The sequence below is a fragment of the Protopterus annectens genome, chromosome 13.part0 (assembly GCF_019279795.1).
Source record: "Protopterus annectens isolate FY-2018-M chromosome 13.part0, PAN1.0, whole genome shotgun sequence".
In the NCBI taxonomy this organism is placed as follows: Eukaryota; Metazoa; Chordata; order Ceratodontiformes; family Protopteridae; genus Protopterus; species Protopterus annectens.
In genome coordinates this window covers 435,582,363-435,602,126 of record NC_056747.1, presented here as the reverse complement: position 1 = coordinate 435,602,126, position 19,764 = coordinate 435,582,363, and the positions used below count along the sequence as shown (strand labels likewise).

General features: G+C 43.6%; 1 protein-coding gene across 1 annotated transcript in view; it reads right to left on the bottom strand.

Moving 5' to 3' along the window:
- Positions 1–19,764, bottom strand: part of LOC122787915 — a 153,876-nt gene that overhangs the window by 64,375 nt on the left and 69,737 nt on the right. Inside the window, exon 4 of the mRNA XM_044054841.1 lies at positions 15,090–15,315. Within this exon, the coding sequence (XP_043910776.1) occupies positions 15,090–15,315 (226 nt within the window). The remainder of the gene's footprint in view (positions 1–15,089; positions 15,316–19,764) is intronic.

The following is a 19,764-nucleotide window of genomic DNA, read 5'->3' as shown; positions in this document are numbered from 1 at the left end:
AGTCAATGTTTGGGTAGGTTGAAATCTCTCTATCATGGTGTTTGGTAGGACCTTTATATTTTCTAATGTTCTCAGGAATGCTGAGTGGTGGTCCTGAGACAAGGTAGGTGACCTGTAGCAAGCTACGATCTGAAAGCAGCTTTGGCCACCGTTAATTGCACATGGATGGTCTCAGAGGCCATGTGTTGTGCTACTAACCTGGAGGTGTGGGTATCTTATGAAAATTGATACACCCCCTCCTTTTGTATTTCGGTCCGGGTTCTGAGGTCAAAAGGTATGGTGAGTTGTAGCCTGGTAGTGCTGGGGTGCTCTCTGGAGCCTTGAAACCGGTTTCTGTTGCTGCAAAGATATCGATTTTCTCCATGCTAAGGAGTGCCTAGAGTGCATGCATTTTGAGGTTTAGACTTCTGGCATTGAGTAGCATTATCCTCAGTTTTTGGTTATTTGTGTTTAGAGAGGTGGGTTTGTCTTTTGAGCCTTGCCCAAAAAAGGCACTATAGGGGTGGCAAGAGCCTTGGCCAGTATTCGAAAGCCTAAGGGTGACAGGTGCAAGCCATCTGGCGAAGCAGCATGGCTCGTCAAGCATGTCATCCCAAGCTGACAGACACTGGATCCCCTTTGAATGACACCAATAGCTTAGCCAATTGTTAAAACTGATCATTTTTACTTTGTATTGTGGCATCACTCTTGGTAAGGGCAAGATGCTACTCAGGGTCATATCAACTTGGGCTACATGATCATAGAGCTCCTCTGTCTCTTCATGTAGTCCAGGAAGGTACATCTCAGGTCGTTCACACCAACATGTACAATGACAGTCATGTTTGTACTTGTTTTGGATTCCTCTCTAGCTTGTCTAAACTGCACTAAGCTTATCAGACACTCTGGAAAGCCTGAACTGAAACAAGCTATGACAATTTTGGCATCCAAGCATTCCAAACAGACAAGCCAAGTCATTTAAAATTTCTTAAATTCCACTGAACTTGTATCTAGTTTAAAAAAACTAAATTGCAATTCTAATCCAGGTTTTCCCCCTGAAAAGTTATTTGTTGGAATTCCTGCCTTGACTGATGTAGGAGTCTTGTTTTACTTTGACAAGTGGTGGTGAATGATTTTGCTAAAAAGAACCAGTGTTCAATTTTTATTGCTGTTCTATTGTAAAGATTAGTTTGTCCATCCAAAGCTGCACACGAGAAAACTACAGTTGTCAGTTACTCTTACAGCCTACCAGCTCCCTACTGCTACATTAGGAATTGTTCAGATTGTAAAAGTCAGATTTCCAGTCTGCCTGGAACCTTAGACCTATAGGTATATAGTTAGTGGTGATATACAGATTCCGAGTCGCATCTCCATTTGTTGGATTTATTGGCTTTTTGAAAGCTCATCTTTTATCTGTGCTGAGCTGTGCTAAGTGTCTTAAGACACTGGAACAGAGCCATGAACTGATCTAAGCATCCCCCTAGGCATTCCAAAGTTTTTCAAGAGCTGCTCTCAGCAGACCCCTGCTATTGGGACTTGGGCCATGTGAGAGTCCCTCCCACCTCATAAGCCTACAAAATCTACCCATTAGATCTCCAAGGCTAGAGGCTTCACTAACCTGTGCCAAGCACAAGTTAACATCTACAGCTCCAGCAAAATCATACCTGGATATTTTGTACACTCCAGGTAAAGTATCTCTGTATCCTCTACCTGACGTGGTAATCCCTGCATCCTAGAACAAAACTCCAGGCAGCTGGTCATCTCAGTACCCCCCCCCCCCCAATTTCTTCCTGTCAAAATGATGGGCCAGCATTTCTCCACAATTTGGGCTGCCAACCTAATCAAGGTGGGCAACCTGAGACAACAGAACTCTCATGCTGACAAGCCCTTACTCAATGTGAGGGACATACAAGGCCACTGAAGGTAAAATTTCAGAATTCAGAAATTAAGATTGACACCTCACTACAAACATGATCCTTATGCAGAGGTTCTAAAGAACCAATTGCCTAAACCGCAAAGGCTTCCAGGACAACACAGGCACTAACCATACTCAGCAACCCCCTCAACCTGCAAAACCTAGCAACACAGTGCAAGTCCTAAGGTCAGCATGCCGAATCCACATGACAGGCATCTACCCAACCAGTTTGGGTGGTGCCAGATCACAAGTCCTAAACTGGTATAACCCGTCGCAGCACATGCAGGTATCAATGACTCAAGACATAACCTTGAACTATGATGAGACCTGCAGCTCTTGTACCATGTTCCAGGCAGGTATGAGCCTAGCTTTGAGCAGTATACCTTCTCCAACTAAGGATGCCACAATTTGGCTAACTGGTTTGCTTTTGCTGTCATCTGGAGAGGATTCATCTGCCAGCATGGGAGGATATGACTGACCGATCACACTGCTTTGCCAAGTATGGCCTACACCCGTCCCCTATAGGTGTCCAAATATTGGCAAAGACATCCAACATCCCCATACTGCTTTTTTAGGAAACTCAAATCAAACATACCCACATAAGGAAACAAGCAAAACAAAATATGAATGTTACCAATTAATGCTAGAAGCCTAATCACTTCATATAGGCCCACCTCACCCTGGAGGATGTAGTCTGTAGTGAGGCATGGTTTAAAATGGCAAAAATTACTCCAGCTGTGCAGAGCTACAATACCCTACACACCTTTAGGACCAGCCACTGCACAGTGGAAAAAGGTGATTGTGTCAGTCTTCACTCAGGAACAACCAGCATCAAGACTGGCAAAGCACCATAATGAACTAGAGCACCAGAAAAGAGTCACATACTGGATAGCTGTAGAGCATCCTTTATGACCAATGCCACAGCACCTAAAAGAACTGGAGTCGCACTTAAAACGCAACACTTTTTTACATAATTTAAAATGGACCATAGCTTAGGACCACCACTAGGTGCATTAGCCCAGAGATACCTGGGGCTTTGAGTAACTGATCAAAAGCATTGGCATTAACAGAGTACCCACAAGGGTGGGCATCTTAAACCTTTCCTTTACTATGGCAGCATCTTGCACCATCTCTTGTACACCATCCCTCCTTGCATAGATGCAGCCATTCCCAGCAGAAAGTACATGGCAAACATTAGAAATGCCCACAGTGAAAATAAAACTCAGGTGCTTAAATAAATCCACCAAAACAGTTTGGGGAGAAAACAGCCACACAAACCAAATGAAAGCAGTCTTTACAGTTGTTTGTAATCTCAAGAGCACAATGCATTAAGCAGATTTAACACCTACCTTTACCAAAGATGAAGATGGTGCAAAATTACTTGTCATATTCAACTCTGACTATTTCCTCCCCAGCAATACATGAAGCAGATCAGCTGTCACAAGATAGTGCATTTGGGACCATCAGTAAAACACTTTTGATGTGTCACTATCATTCCTAAGTGCAAGGAGAAAGTCATCCACATGCAGATGGGAAGACCTTCCACAGATCTAAATTACAGACCCACGTCTGACCTGTCTCATGCAAACCCATGAAAAGCCTTTTAATGGAATCAAATGATACAAGGAACCTGCAAACATTGGAACAAGTCTCCTTTTATATTTTGCCAATGTTGGATCATTCTTAGCCAGGTAAATTTTTGGAAGCATCAAAGCAATGGATGAAAGTAAAATGGTACACAATACCCCACTTTTGGCATATTACCCCACTCAAGCATAGTAAATAAAATTAGGAATAAAACCCCTACACAACCCAGTGGTAGGACTTTGCGCTGGGTCGGATCTACTTCTATTACCAAAATCCCACTTAAGTCAAGTGGGACTGGCAAAAATTTACTTTAACACCCAGATCACCATAATTTAACCCCAGGAAATCACATGACTAATACTTTACAAAGAAACCCACCCAAGTGAGGGACTTACCCTCCACCTAAACATATCAACTCAGAGATGACATTATGGTGAAGAAAGGGGCAAAGTTCACCATGGTGGCCAAATGGTTAGTTTCCTGGAGTTGAATTAAAGTTACATATGTATACATTAAACTAAATTTTCAGCAAGGTCATCGTTTTTGGATTTGGGAACTTAGAACTTGTCAATCTGGTCATACTGTGCAACTCAAAGGGATTGCTTCTAGGTCCTGTACGTCATTGCCCACCCCCCTTAGTCAGCCCTCAAAAGCAGACAGACTACAATGCCCCTTTGGTATGCCTGTCCAGAAAAACAGCTGGAAAGCCCAGAGATGCCTTACAAGAGAGATACAAGGCAATCTGCCCTACAGGGCAGGCCTAAAGTGGTGTTATACTCTGTGACCCTTTCTGGTGTACAAGGCATCCTCCAACCCAGTACTGATAGACCTACACACTAGCAAGTCAATACTTCATCCAATTTCTGTCCTGCTGAAATACTGCAACAAATCAAAACAAAAAAAACTTGTCACTGCAGCAATCTACATACCTCCAGGTAAAAAAATTCCCATACTCTTAGCAGTTTCCATGGATTTCTATATCCATTCCCTATGAAACCATCCGTGGGGATATGAATACTGTCTGGAACCTTAATACTGCATCCCCTAGCTACTTTATAAAACTTTATGGCTTTTACCAAGCTGATCACCTTACCCCCCCAGCAAAAAAATTCCCTGAACGCAAAGTTAGACTGGATTAGTATACAACCCCAGTGTCATAACTCTTCCACCCTACGTACCTCCCCACATTAGTACCAACTCTCCCAATCTTAAAAGCGAATACAAAGTCTCGTACCCCAGCCACTCCCACACACTGTACCCCAGCCACTCCCACACACTGTACCCCAGCCACTCCCACACACTGTACCCCAGCCACTCCCACACACTGTACCCCAGCCACTCCCACACACTGTACCCCAGCCACTCCCACACACTGTACCCCAGCCACTCCCACACACTGTACCCCAGCCACTCCCACACACTGTACCCCTTAATGAGGCTGCCAAAAGCTTAAACAATTTATTCATAGAAACCCTTAACACCCTGGTTCCTAGTAGAAAAATTAGGCTAAAATGTAATTCTGCACCATGGCTAAACCATGCAACTTGAGAGATTGTGCCTGGAAAGCAAGGGAAAAGACTCAACTTTCCACTTGAACCTTGTAAAAACAGCTTTGTAACCAAACAAAAGCAGGTCCTACTAGATAAAAATAAAGTCACTCTTGAGGAACCCATATTCTAACAAAGAAATTCTGGCACTCCAACTATAGTCAGGGAACCCCTCTTCAAACACCTTCCCTAACAAACCTAATAAAACTGCAAGCCTACTTAACTTTTATCAAACAAATAGAAAGCTTACTAAACAAGAAAGCTTACTAAACAAGAAACTCAAGAGTCTACCCTCACCTCATCTCTTCCATCATTCTCCCTAGCACCAGTAGCAACTTCCTTTATCAGATCACTTACCCTGTTACCAATCAGCCGACAAACTCCCTCTCTCTCAAACATGCAGCCAAATCCATAGCATACCCTGTATGAGCCAAGAGAATACAGTACCAGGTATCTGGAAAAAATTCTTCCCAATACTCCACAAAGGAGGAAATACTACAGAACCCTCAAAATTACAGGTCTATTGCCATATTATCCCCCCTTGGCCAAGATACTAGAAAAATGTATACATACACATACTAAACCATCTCTTAAAGGCAAACTTAATTACCCCACACAGCATGGCTTCCAACCCTCGCACAGTACTACCACTGCCCTTTCACACACATTGTCCAAGCCAGAGAAACTCACATCAGTTCTATTCCTTGACCTATCCAAAGCATTTGATAAGTTTCCCATCCTCCTAAACAAACTTTCTAACCTACAACTGTACCTCCTGGTTTAACAGCTACCTCTCAGTTACTCAGATGCCAAACATCCTTACCCCTTTCTGTCTTTAGACCAGGGTTCTGTCCTGGGCCACCTACTTTTTAGTAGATTGACAAATGTCTCCTGCTCCCCACTCTACCTTAATACAGTAGACAGAATTCCACAATTAACTTCAGACAACACATAAAATCTCCACTGTCACTCAGCACCTAGTAGAACAAAGGCCAAGTGAAAACAACCTGCTTCTCAACCCAAGACCAAGCCTTTTCCTTCCAAAAACCCTCAGTCCAGGTAAAGACAACTTCATCTCCTCCTTGGATAATACAATCACCAGAGACTCAAATTGCTTGGCGTCAGACCAACTAAAATCTTAAAACTGTACCAAAAAGTCCAATCAAAAACTAGGTCTTCTATACCGCAACTATATACACCCAAATCTAGACCTATAATGGGTTAAATGTTTAATCTACCATCACTGCAGTATGCTGCTCCCATACTCAACTTCAAAATAATCTTAACCAGACTAGAAACCACATATAACAAGATAGCAAGATTTGCAGCCAGTAATACCTACAAGTCCCATCACTGTATATCCTTGAAAAGCTTAAGATGGCCTGAGCTCCCCCACATGCTGTGGAATTTGTAGTTGTAATATTTTTAAGCATCTTAAATAGCCCCATCTCCTGTCCTGCCCTTACATCCACAATTACAACCTACACCCAATCGTGAAATCAGAAGTGCACAAAACCTTCGTCAGGTGACCAAGCCAAACAAATTGGAAACGCTTCTATTGTCGCTTCACTACACCAAAAGTGGCAAATTCAGAAAGCAAATAAATTTACTTCCAACATGCATGGATATGCACTTGTCAGGAAATTATCCAATGAATTTTTCTTCTCTCAATTACCATCTAGCTGTATCTACCTAAACTTGTCTACATACATTACTCCCTGCAGTTAGTACCTATGCTATTAAATGCATCTGTTTTACTATGCCATTTTTTTTGGCATTGCTACATTGCTTGCAGATCAGTTACTGCATTCTCAAAATACTGTACTTTTGCCTTGTATATTTTTTCTGTTTTTGTACTGTTAAGCATCTTGAATGGTTAGTCTTTTCTTAACTTTTTAATTACTTTCGTGGAGCTTTTCTCCTTGGGTCTCCACTAAAGGGCTAACCCAAACAACAAATATAAAAAAAATTATCTACATCTTTTCTGCAACATTAACAGAATAGATTGAAAGGACAGGTACAGCGCAATGATAACACTGCCTTGGAAAAGAATCCCCATCCAAAATCTCATCTTGGTCCATATTCAAGTGAAATTATCTCTGGATGGGAAAGGACTGCCCCTGTGTTACCAATGGACAGAACAGAGACCTCTAAAATGCTTTGTCCCATCCTTGGGGCTTCCCCAAGTATCTAAAATATTGTCCAGGTTATCACTGGTGTTTATATAAGACGACCTTGGAATGTGCAAGGTTAAACCTTCAACACCAATAGGTTAATCCAAACAGGAAAGTGGCTAGACATAAAAATGGCCCATCAGGATAATTCTTAGTACTAAGCTAACAGCCTTAGCAGCAGTCACATTTCTATAATTAGTATGAACAGCTGAAACCTGACTACATGGCAAGCATTAAATTTGTTAGGTTATTCCGCATTGTACTGGAGTTGAAAGGTTTAAACAGGGTTGTGAAGTTTCTTCACAAAACCCAGTTTCAATTAATGCCCGATTTTCATTGCATGCCAGTCTTCTGGAACCCCACACTCCAGCCCCAATGGGGCTGCTGAACCTCAAACATTAAACACACCTGTGTTACTCTGCCAGCTTACCAACCACCTAAGATTTATCACCTTTACTCGAGATGCAGTGACTATTAGCTCATTTTGGTCTTCAATCCAGTTTCTCTAGAACCGCATGTTAGTGCTCTGCTTCTGGACTAACAAAAGCCTCTAGGGTAGTGACCAGCAAGGACTGCTGGAGGTATAGCCTCAAACCATTGTCTAAAATCTGACAACTGCCTTTCTAAGAAAGATCTTGTAAAGACTAATCTTGGATATGTAAACTCACATTTACTATATATTCTTTTGATATGTACACAATTGTATTTCATATCTACTGTATATCTGACTATTGCCTCTGAACATTCTTGCAAATACTATTCTTTGATATGCAAATAGTTGTATTTACATCTGTATATTTCTCTGGATCCACACCGACAGCCAAAACACACCGACAGCCAAAACACACCGACAGCCAAAACACACCGACAGCCAAAACACACCGACAGCCAAAACACACCGACAGCCAAAACACACCGACAGCCAAAACACACCGACAGCCAAAACACACCGACAGCCAAAACACACCGACAGCCAAAACACACCGACAGCCAAAACACACCGACAGCCAAAACACACCGACAGCCAAAACACACCGACAGCCAAAACACACCGACAGCCAAAACACACCGACAGCCAAAACACACCGACAGCCAAAACACACCGTTTTGTAACTACCATAAATGTAGATGTTAGAGTGCACATACAGCTGCAGTCATCACACTTGGGTTATCTGCAGTCAGGCGGGTCCTCTGTCGGACAAATTCCAAAGTCTAGGTCCGGCGTCTGTTGTCGTCGCTTCTTCCCTGACGTCAGTGCAGCAGGGGTATAAAGGCAGCAGACACCATTTTCTTCAGTTTCTTGGCCCAGATGTCAGGTGCCCCCAGAAAGGAAGGCAATACAGGTTATGCAAACATACACAAGTAGATAAATCAAAACAGTAGTTGCAAGCAAATACACCATATAGGAATACCCCAAATAGGTTGTATGTTAAAGGTGATTTGTCATAAGCTCTGTCCTAAGGGGATGGAGGGAGGGTAACCTTGACTGCAGCTGTACGCGCACTCTAACATCTACATTTATGGTAGGTAGATAACTGTACTATGTTCTTCGTGCATACAGCTGCAGTCATCACACTTGGGTAGAATCCCAAAGCTAAGTGAGGGTGGCTGGTACTAAGCGGAATTAGGAGGGGCTAGAATGCCCTGCAGGACTGCTGTGGCAAAGCCCGCTCTAGATAGAAGTATAGTGGAAGGTGGTAGTGTTTGGTGAAAGTGTACACTGAACTCCCAAGTAGCTGCTTCCAGAATGTCCTTGGTAGGGACCCCCCTGAGGAAAGCTGCTGAGGTAGCTGTAGCCCTGGTGGAGTGGGATCTGATGTATACAGGCACCGATTTTCCATGAAATGAAAAAAAGCGTATGCAGTGGATTATCCATTTTGAAAGTCTGTTTGGAAATGGCCTTTCCTTTAGCACCTGTAGCATAGGACACAGGGCTGCTCAGATTTCCTGAATGACTTTGTTCTGTCCAAGTAATAACGAAGTTGCCTGTGAATGTCCAAGGAGTGGAGTAGCCTCTCCTTTGTTCTGGGGATTTGGATAAAAGGTAGGTAAATGAAAAGTCCGATTCAAAGCCACACTGGATACTACCTTTGGCATGAAGGTAGGGTTGGTTCCAAGGAAACCCTATCCTGATGGAAAATGATGAATGGTTGCACAGCCATGAGGGCCTGTAACTCCGAAACCCTGCATGCTGAGGTAATAGCCAGAAGCAAAGCTGTTTTCCATGACAAGTACTGTAACTCTGCTGAAGAGGCCGGCTCAAAAGGAGGCAGTGTCAGTTTCTCCAATGTGAAGTGGAGGTCCCAAGCTGGAGCTGGTGGTTTCCGTGGGGGTCTTATATTTTTTTGCCTCTGAGGAACTGCCTTAGAGGATGTGAGAATAAAGGAGGATCCGTATTGTATTGTGCTGAAATTGCTGAAGCATGGATCTTTATGGAAAAGGAAAGGCCACTGTTTAACATCTCAGCTAGGTAGTGTAACATCTGAGGTATATTTATTACCCAGGGATTCTGGCTCTTTGCTTGATTCCAGGAGCAAAATAGTTTCAATTTGGTGGAGTACGTTTTTCTAGTAGAAGGTCTCCTGGCCTCCAAGACGACATCCTGTACTTCCTTGGAGAGGAGAGCCTGTTGGCAGATTTTCCATGCAGTTAAATTTAGAGTTCTGAGCTGGCTGTGAAGGATCTTGTAGTTGTGCTGTGACAACAGAAGAGGAACTTTAGGTAGGATCCATGGTGGTGAGTGTGACAGGTTCTTTAGGAGAGGATACCAGTGCTGTCGTGGCCAGTCTGGAGCAATGAGAATCATTTTTGGCCTCTCTGCTCTGGATTTTAATAGGACTTTGGTCAGTAGAGGTAGAGGCGGGAAGACGTAGACTGTCAATGCTGTCCAAAGATAGTGCATCCACTTTCCAGGCCTGCGGATGATAGGTCCTTGGAGCAGACTTTTTCCAACTGGTAATTGCTGTGGGAGGCAAATAGATATATATCTGGCTGTCCCCATGCTTGAGTTATCTTTAAGACATGAGGATGCAACTTCCATTTGTGAGGGTCTGTCATATTTCTGTTTAAGTTGTCTGCCAGAGTGTTTTCCTTCCCTGGCAGGAATTGTGCCTGTAGTTGAACTTGTAATTGCAATGCTGTGTTCCACAGGGTCATAGCTTGTCTGCATAGGGGGTATGAATGTGTCCCTCCCTGTTTATGTACCACATGACTGTGGTGTTGTCTGTCCTTATCAATAGCTGGCCCGGTTGCAGTAGGTACTTTAAATTCATAAGAGCATTTTGCACAGCTAGCATCTCCTTTTGGTTGATGTGTAGGTGCATTTGTTTTTGGGGCCATTTTCCCTGGATGCACTGGTCTGCCATGTGTGCTCCCCATGCATAGTCTGAGGCGTCTGTTGTGATGACTTGCCTTGCTTGTGGTATACAGAAAGCAAGACCCGTGTTTCTTTGGCATGCTTGAGCCCACCACAAAAACTCCTTTTGAAGGCATGGAATGAGTGGTAAAATTGTTTCCAAGCTGTGTTTGTGTTGAGACCATAAGTTTTTTAGGTACCATTGTAGTTTCCTCATATGCAGCTTTGCAAATGGTATTAGTAGAATGCAAGATGCCATGAATCCCAGAGCCTGCAGGATTTTCCTTGCAGTTAGCCTGGTTAAAGTTGCCAACAGTTGCCCTTGTTTGTCTGGCGTGAGGTAAGCCATCTGGGCCATTTTAAGCTGGCACCCAGGAAAATTATCTGTTGAGGGTATTAGTTTTGATTTCTTTTTGTTTACTGTGTACCCCAGGCAATTTAACAGTTTTATTACAAATGCCAGATGTTGCAATAGAATGTCCTTGCTGTCTGCTTGGATCAGGCAGTCTTCCAGATATGGGTAGATTTGTATTCCTCGTTGTCTGCAGAAAGACATTACTGATGCCAGGCATTTCGTAAACACTCTGGGCACAGTAGATAAGCCAAAGGGCAATGCACAGAATTGATAATGGGTTGAACCTGCAAGAAATCTGAGGTATCTTCTGCAATCTTGTCTGTTATGTTACCAGCCAAGACTCCTTGCCCAGCATGGGAAGTAGCTGCTGTAATGTGAGCATCTTGAATTTTGGTACCTCTAGATGTGTGTTTAGAATAGATATGTCTAAGATGGGTCTCCAGTCTTTGTCCTTCCTTGGTACCAGAAATAGTCTTTGTCCTTCCTTGGTACCAGAAATGGTCTTTGTCCTTCCTTGGTACCAGAAATCCAGAAATAGAATAAAAACATTGACCTTGTTCCTTTTGCAGGTACCTCTAATTGCTTTCATATCCATGAGTGGAAATTTGTTTTTGTGCCTCTGCCCATTGATTTTGTGGCAGGTTTGGCATGCCCCTCATCTTTGGAAGGGTGAGAAGTGGAATCTGTAGCCTCTGTCTAATATCCAGAATCCATTTGTCCTTTGTAACAATGTGCCAGTTTTTTGAAAATAAGGCCAGTTTTCCACCCAAAGGTGCTGCCATTATAGCTTTGTTTGGCAGGCAAAGGGGAAAGTTTTCTAAATGACTGTGTTCTGTCTTCTCCACCTCTTGGGGCTGGTGATTACCATTGCCTGGCTCTTTAAGATCCTTGAGGTTGTCCTCTACTCCCTGGGCGTCTGTATCTACCCCTTTGGGGTCTGTCCGTGGCTGGAAAGGACCAATTTTTTGAAGGCCAGTTTCTGCTGAAGCGTGGAGGCTGCATCTGCAAGAAATCTTTAACTGTTGGTATAGATTTAGCTTTTTCCTCCATTTTCTTTAGTACCTCCTCAGCTTTAACACCAAACATTACATCTTTTTGTAGTGGCGCATCTAATAATTTTGCTTTGACATGATCTGGTAAGGTTTGTTCTTTGAGCCAAGCGTGTCTACGTATGACAGACCCAGTGGACAGCAGCTCTGCATGAGGCCTCTAAAGCATCAAAACCACACTAAGGTATGTTTCCCCACTTGTTCTGCTCCATGCAACAAATCCTGCAACTCTTTCAAATCAGGTTGTTCTGTTTGTCATTTTACTTTTCAGCTGAGACAGCAAGAACTGCTGATACTTTACCATATGAAATTGACAGTTTAATGCCCTCATGGTTAAAGTGGCTGAGGTATACACCTTTTTCCCCCCACCTTTGCAATGCTCTGGAATCTCTCTCTGAAGGTAAAGGGTTTTCAGCAGTAGAGGACTTAATCCCCTTGGGACCCTGAGAAATAGTTTCTGGGTCAGAAGGGCTTTTATAAAGGAACTGGTGAGAACCAGGAACCCAGTAATATCTGTCTGGTTTAACAGGGGCAGGAGGTAGAGTCTGGATTAAGACTGGCTTCTGTGTACGCATCATCCAAAATATCCAAGACAGGAGGAATAGCCAGGGGCCTATGCTGGGGTAGCAGCAGAAATTCCCTGAGCCTTTTCTTGGAATCCATCTTGGCCTTCCCAGAGGAAGTGTTCTCTCAATGTATGCAGGGTTCCCCAAAAGAGTAGTCCTCGGGTGGGGGGGGGGGGACCGAGGGAATAGACTCCTCAGCATCAGAGTCTTCAAGAGAGGAATTGGTGTAATCCAGGTCCTCAGAAAGGCCTGAGGTAATAGATGCCTGATCTGAGGAAGGGTAGTCTTCCTCCATCCGGGGTCTTTTGTCTGAGGGGGGTTGAGAGCCCCTGATGAGTGAAATCAAATCCTCAGCCATTTTAAGCATCTGTTTTTTGGGCATGGGACCTTGAGAGAGGGCTTGAGGACCCTGTTTTTTTAATTTTCATTGGAGCTTTAGATTTAGTGAACGATTTAATAGATAAGGTGGTAGGCCTGAAAACACCTTCAGAAATGGCAGGCCTGGCTAAACTTTCTGCATCTCGGCCAAGAGTGGCGTTGGTATCTGCAGTGGGAATGGGGACCGAGGAACCTGCGACCTCGGGTACTGAAGTTACTGGTAATAAAGTTTCATCTGTAGTCAGGGGCTGCGTCGCTGAGGACACCCAAAACACCCAAAACACCCAAAACACCCAAAACACCCAAAACACCCAAAACACCCAAAACACCCAAAACACCCAAAACACCCAAAACACCCAAAACACCCAAAACACCCAAAACACCCAAAACACCCAAAACACCCAAAACACCCAAAACACCCAAAACACCCAAAACACCCAAAACACCCAAAACACCCAAAACACCCAAAACACCCAACTATACATGCACTAACCGTAACCCAAACCCTAACCCTAAGGTCCGACACTACCGCACACTTGCCCTACCTGCATCCTAACCCTAACTCACTTAACCCGCCACTACACCCAAAGTCAGTCACTATCGCACACTTAACTTACCCGCAACCCTAAGTCCGACACTACCGCACACTCACCTTTCCCACAACCCAAACCCTAACCCTAAGGTAAGACACTACTGCACACTTACCCTACCCGCACCCTAACCCTAACTCACTTAACCCGCCACTACACCCGCACCCTAACCCTAACTCACTTAACCCGCCACTACACCTAAAGTCAGTCACTATCGCACACTCCGCAACCCTAAGTCCGACACTACCGCACTCACCTTTCCCACACACCCTAACCCTAAATCCCACACTCACACTTACCTGTCCGCTCCCCAATGCTAAATCCCTCACTATCGCACACTTACCGACTCGTGCTCACACGTTGCCCATGTCTGTTTCGGCTGTCGGGATTTCACCTTGTCGATCTGTCTCTTCCGTCTTCGAGTCGGTCTTAGCGTTGGTGTTTTGGCGTGTCGATCAAGTCAAGGGGACCCATTTCTCTACATATTTTACTGTATTTCTTTATTTTTCTTTATTTCACTATATATTGTATGCTATTGTTGGAGCTTTTCTCCACAGGCCTCCACAGAAAATGGGCTCCCCGGGCCGACGACTTCCCCAGTCAAACTGGAATAATTAAGCCCACACAAGCAAATTTTCATGCTTAAAATATCCACACACAAGACTCATTCTGTTTGTAGTTTTACATTCAAGGGATTCTTTAAAATTGATATACCGTGCTCATTATGTAGAAAAGTGGGCAAAACATTTTAAACAGTTGCACACAGGCATTACTCAAATTCCTACCCCCTGCTTACCTCCCCTGAAAAATATTTGGCTATACTTCCAAAGGGCTATTTGAAGAGAAAATTAAAACACGAAATGGCCAACAGCCTGTTGAGCAAACTTGCTTTTAGTCTGTTGTACTGGTACAGTACCAGTTATCCAATTACACGCAATTAAACATTTTCTCCAGCCTTCAGCAAGAAAAGCCACACTGTCCAGTAACCTATCATACTTCCAATCCTCTACTGCACATGCCATAAAAGTACTCAAATCCTGATAATACTTTTTCATGGTGATGCTTTTGCCATAATAAATATAAAGCCAAATGTGGTTGTGGGATAAATATAAAGCCAAACGTGGTTGAGGGATATTGCTACAAATATACAATCATGTAAGGGGACCTCCCAGTCAAATTACTCCGCATAAAATGTAAGCCAATACTCCCCAAAGCACATCTGCACAACATGCAATTTTGCCCTATGGGAGTTTAAGTCAGAACACTAGCTACAATTCTCTTAAGGTCTGCAAAGGATTCCCTCTTATCAAGGACCAGCTGATGTATCATCTTCAAGTTATAGTAAAGCGGCTTTGATAATTTTCTTGCCTTGCAATGCAAATGAAATGTGCCCAAAAATGATGCAAGTCTGCAAATCTGAAACTGAAAAACTGCCAAACAAGTCATGTCTCAACTTAATTCAGATGACAAGAGCATTCCACAACATATAGGTTAGTATGTTAATTCACATCACGTATGACATTAAACTAAATGAACGAGACCCATAACCTGTGTAGGATGAGCAAACATTTAAATAGCTAAATAAATTTAATCTTACCATCTGGTACTTCTGTCATTCCCATACTGCTAGGCACAGGATAGCCTAAAGAGTTCTGCAGCCTATATGGCAGAACAGACAGTAGAAAACGTGTGAAGCGCCCAAGTCGTTTCTTTGCAGTACGTGATCTCCTGTCTGGCGAGACTGTACAATGATCAGTCATACCCACATTCTGTATGGAGCTAGGAACCGTGAACAAGGTACGCAGTCTGTGAAGCACATTAACCTAAAATAAAGGCTTTGCAAAGTTAGTGTACAGTAAAGGCAATAACATTTTAGCATACACTAGAAAAGGTGTAATTTCAGAAGTTCTGTGAAACACTTCCCATTATATGAAACATGGCACGCTAGTATATTAGCTGTGGCTATAAAATTCAGTTACATTCTACACCAATGACTTACAAATAACTGCAGTTTATATGTACATGTTCTTTCCACTGTCGGCCCTCCTCAATGCATCCTAGCTACAAATACATCCAATAATGATAAAGACCAACTTCTGTCTTAAGGTTTATGGTTTATATCTCTAGTAAGGTCATTTGGGTTCCTACTCGAGACAAACATTAAAAGTATTAATACTTTAAACTACTTCTGTAGTTTTGCCCACTTATGCTCTCCCATGTGCATTAAATGAATGTCTGGGATAGAAAGCTTATCTTTTGGTGAAACTAGCAGGCTAACTGCTTAGAGAACCACACCCACAGACTCAAAGAACATATACTTCATCAATGTTTGGTGGTTCCTACATTTTTACCCCCCCCCCCGGGACTATTTACAGTTTTTTAAATATTTTTATATGCAGTTTGAGTCTGACCACATGGGGTCTGGCAAAGTAATTCTGATAGTCTGCCTCTAGGTATCCTAAAATGCAGCGCTCTTCTGTAAAAAAAAGAGCCATCACGCAAGCCTCTTCCTAAAGCTCCTGTTATTGCAATGATTTTACATGCATACACTGTTTTAAGTAACATTTCATGCTGTTCAATGACAAAGTGCAAATGACACAGAACAGACTTTAAGTGCTTTTTACTGCTGCTTTTTTGAATGGCTAAACCACATTTTTGTGAAGCCTGAATTGTGCTACTTTGACTTCTCCCATCCACCTTCACACCTAACTTCCCTAGCTGTCAAACTGCCAAGGATAATTTGAGTTGTCACCTGCTGTGACATCTCAGCAGCAGACTTGACTCGTGTACGGTTTCCTTGTCAAGTCTTTTCTGTATGGGTAGAGGAAAGACCAGGGGAGCTGTGACATCACAGCATGGGTTGGTTTTTAGGACAGTCATGGTGATTTCAGTTTGGGGAGACAACTGGCCAGAAAACTACCTGTATTCAGTGGCCTTGACATCAATGAATTGGAGACTGCAGCAAGGGTGGGAAAAATTTTTTGCAAGTGAAACCACCACGGTACAGTAAGGTACTATTCTAGTGGAGAGAATTTAAAATATTTTATAGGTCCATAGGTAGATAACTAGGCCATCACCCCGAAGGCCTTTATAAGCATAGCCAGAATGTGCTGGCTTCCGCCCCTTAGATTAGTTCCCTTGCCTGTCCATCAGATCCACTGAAGTGATCCCCGGGGTAAACTGTTGCCCATCCAGTTGTCAAGGTTCCTCCTGAAGAGTGTTTCTCCTGAAGAGTGTTAGCTAGGAGCTTTGCCCAATGTAGATTGGAATCTTATTTCAAAGCATGGGAAGTCTCTGGGACAGGAATCTATCCCTCCAGCATGTCTCTACTGTAAGGTTTAGATCCGTGTAGCTCGAGGGGATAAGGTTTTCTTTAGGTGGAGCATGTTCATCAATTCTGGGTTGGACATGGCCTTGTATGTAAGGCAGAGATCACCTCCGAGTAGGCAGTATGCAACCAAGTACAGCTTGAGTTTCTTCAGCTGAGCTGCATAGGGCATCTGAGGCCAGTGATCCATGGTGACGTTCTTCTGTGATCTTTACAGCTGTTGCAGGTGTAAGGTATATCCCAAATATAAGTAGAGGGGCACAGTGACCACTTGACCTATATGTAGACCCTTTTGTGATTAGGTGGGACACAGCATTTTCTAATCACTTTGGCAATGTGATCAAAGGAGAGACTACTGTGATCAAAGGAGAGATTACTATCTACTTGGGTCCCCAAATCAGTTATTACATCTTCTGTATTTAGGGGACTACCACCTATGTGTTAGTTTGTGGGTACTTTTTTCCCCCAAAGGGGATAACTACACTTTTTGGCATTTAGCTTGAGGCCATGAATTTGACACTAGGTATCAAGTCTCAGTGAGACCCTTTTGGAGGATGTCTGTCAGCCGGACAGTTAATTATAGCCCCTAGTTTGCAGTCTGTGAACTTGGTCAGCCATGGTACTCCTGTGCTTGCCTGTACCTCCAAGTATATACTGAAGAGGGGTCCTAGGACTGAGCCCTGGGAATGCCACTTGTAACCTGTTTAGAGTCAGACCTAGCTCCCGCAACTCACCATGTGGGTTCTGTGAGCCAGTTGGCAACACATCTTGTGACATAGGGGTTTATGTTCAGGCTGGTGAGCTTGTCTAATACCAGAATGGGGAATGGTGTCCAAGGTATTTGAGAGGTCTAGGTAGGCCGTGTGTACCAGCTTTCCCTCATCTATAGCCGTGGTAAGTCTCAAAAGTCGTCCACCAGGTTTTGGAGGCATGATCTGCCCCTTAAAGGCAAACTGGGTAGGGTCCAGTGTTTGGAGGTTCCCAAGGTAGAGTTCCATGATGATGCACTCTATAGCCTTGCAGACCAAGCTAGTCAGGCTTATAGGGAGAGTTCCCAGGGTCTGTTGTAGAACCACCTTTATGGAGCAGAACAACTGTTGCTGTGGGCCACTTTATGGGTACGTAGCCTGTGGAGAGGCAGAGTCAGTGTGTTTAGGTGAGGGGTTAGTCTGAGCTCATGTAGGACACAGCCTGGGACTCCAGTCCCATGATGCTGTATTTTTGGCTTTTGAGAAGGCTGTTTTAACTTAAGTGTCTGACTTCAGGGGCTCCACATTCTTCTGGTATGGTTATGGGTCCTTTTGGGGGTGAAGTCTGCATTGAACCAGTCTGCTAGGATGTTGGCAATATCGGTCGGTTCAGTGTATTTTGTGCCATTCTGTACAAACTCAGAGCAGATCTGAGCATTGCCACATATTCTTGATATGGCTAAACACCACCTTGTGGTCATCTTTGGAGTCCTTGGCAATTTTTCTTTCGAAGCTTGCCTTGGATGATTTTATGAGGGATCGTAGTTTCTTGCCATTACTGATCAGGGATGTCTTCCCTTCTTGGGATGTCTTCCCTTCTTGGGATTTTATTTTCTGTACTAGTTTCCCCCTATTGTATAGCTTATGGCAGGGGTCCACCAGACTGGTTTCCTTTTCTTGGAGCGAGTCTGTTTTGCTTGGGATAGCATGATCCATGAATTCTTGTAGGTGCCTGTAGAATGCATTAGTAAAGGGTTTTGCAGCTTGGACAGGGTTATCCTTTATGGGGACTTTTGAAACTTTCCCCCCTCAGTCTAACTAAGTTTGCTTTTGAAAAATGTTTCATGGTGGTTTCCTTCTCCGGGATGGGTGCGGAATGTGGATATACAAAGTGACTTGTTTAAGGTCATATCTAACCATCAAGGGGTTAGACTTCCAGTGTGGAACACCAGTCGCCCATGTTGGTTATGAGCAGGTCCAATATGTTGTCACCTCTGGTGGAGTGTTGACCAGTTGATCCAGGGCATATTGAGTTTATAAATTCTAGGAAATGTTGGGCAAGGGAGTTAATACTCTAGTAGTTCTCCCAGTTAGTTTGGGTAATTAAAATCACCCAATATTAGGGTGTTTGGTAGGACCTTTAGGATTCGCAGCATTTCCAGAAACGCAGAATGGGGGTCATGGGACATGGTGGGTGATCTGTAGCGAGCTACAATTTGAATTGCAGTTTTACCCATTGTTAGTTGCACGTGGATGATCTCTGAAGCATCATGCTGTGCCACTAACCTGGAGGTGTGGGTATCCTTGAATATGGATACGCCCCCACCTTTTGTATTTCAGTCCAGGTTCTGTGGCAGAAATGTATGCTAAGAGTTGTAGCCTGGTAGTGCTAGGGTGCACTCTAGCCTTAAACCAGGTTTGTTACTGCACATATATAGATTTTCTCCATACTGAGGAGTGCCTCGAGTGCGTGCATTGAGGTTTAGAATTCTGGTATTGAGTAGCATTACCATTTTCTTACTTGTGAAATTTACGGCAGTGGGTTTTTGTTTGAGCCTTGCCTAAAAAGCACAGAGGGTGGCAAGAGTCGTGGCCAGTATTCGGAAGCTTAAGGGTGACAGGTGCGAGCAGTCTAGTGAAGCAGCATGGCTTGTCGAGCATGTCAAGCCAGGCAGAGACACTGGATCCCCTTAGAATGACACCAGAAACTTAGCCAATTGTTGAAATTGATTTCTTCTTTATACAGTGGTATTCTTGGTGAGAGCAGGATGCTACCGTCATATCGGCCTGGGCTACGTGATCAGAAAGCTCTTCCATATCTCTTTTCATGTAGTCCAGGGAGGTACAGCTCAGGTCATTCACACCAACATGTACAATGACAGTCATTTGTATTTGTTCTGGAGTGACCAGAGTGGCATTATGTGGGTGATTCTGGCACCCAACAGGCAGCTAACAGTAACCTTCTTATTCAGCCT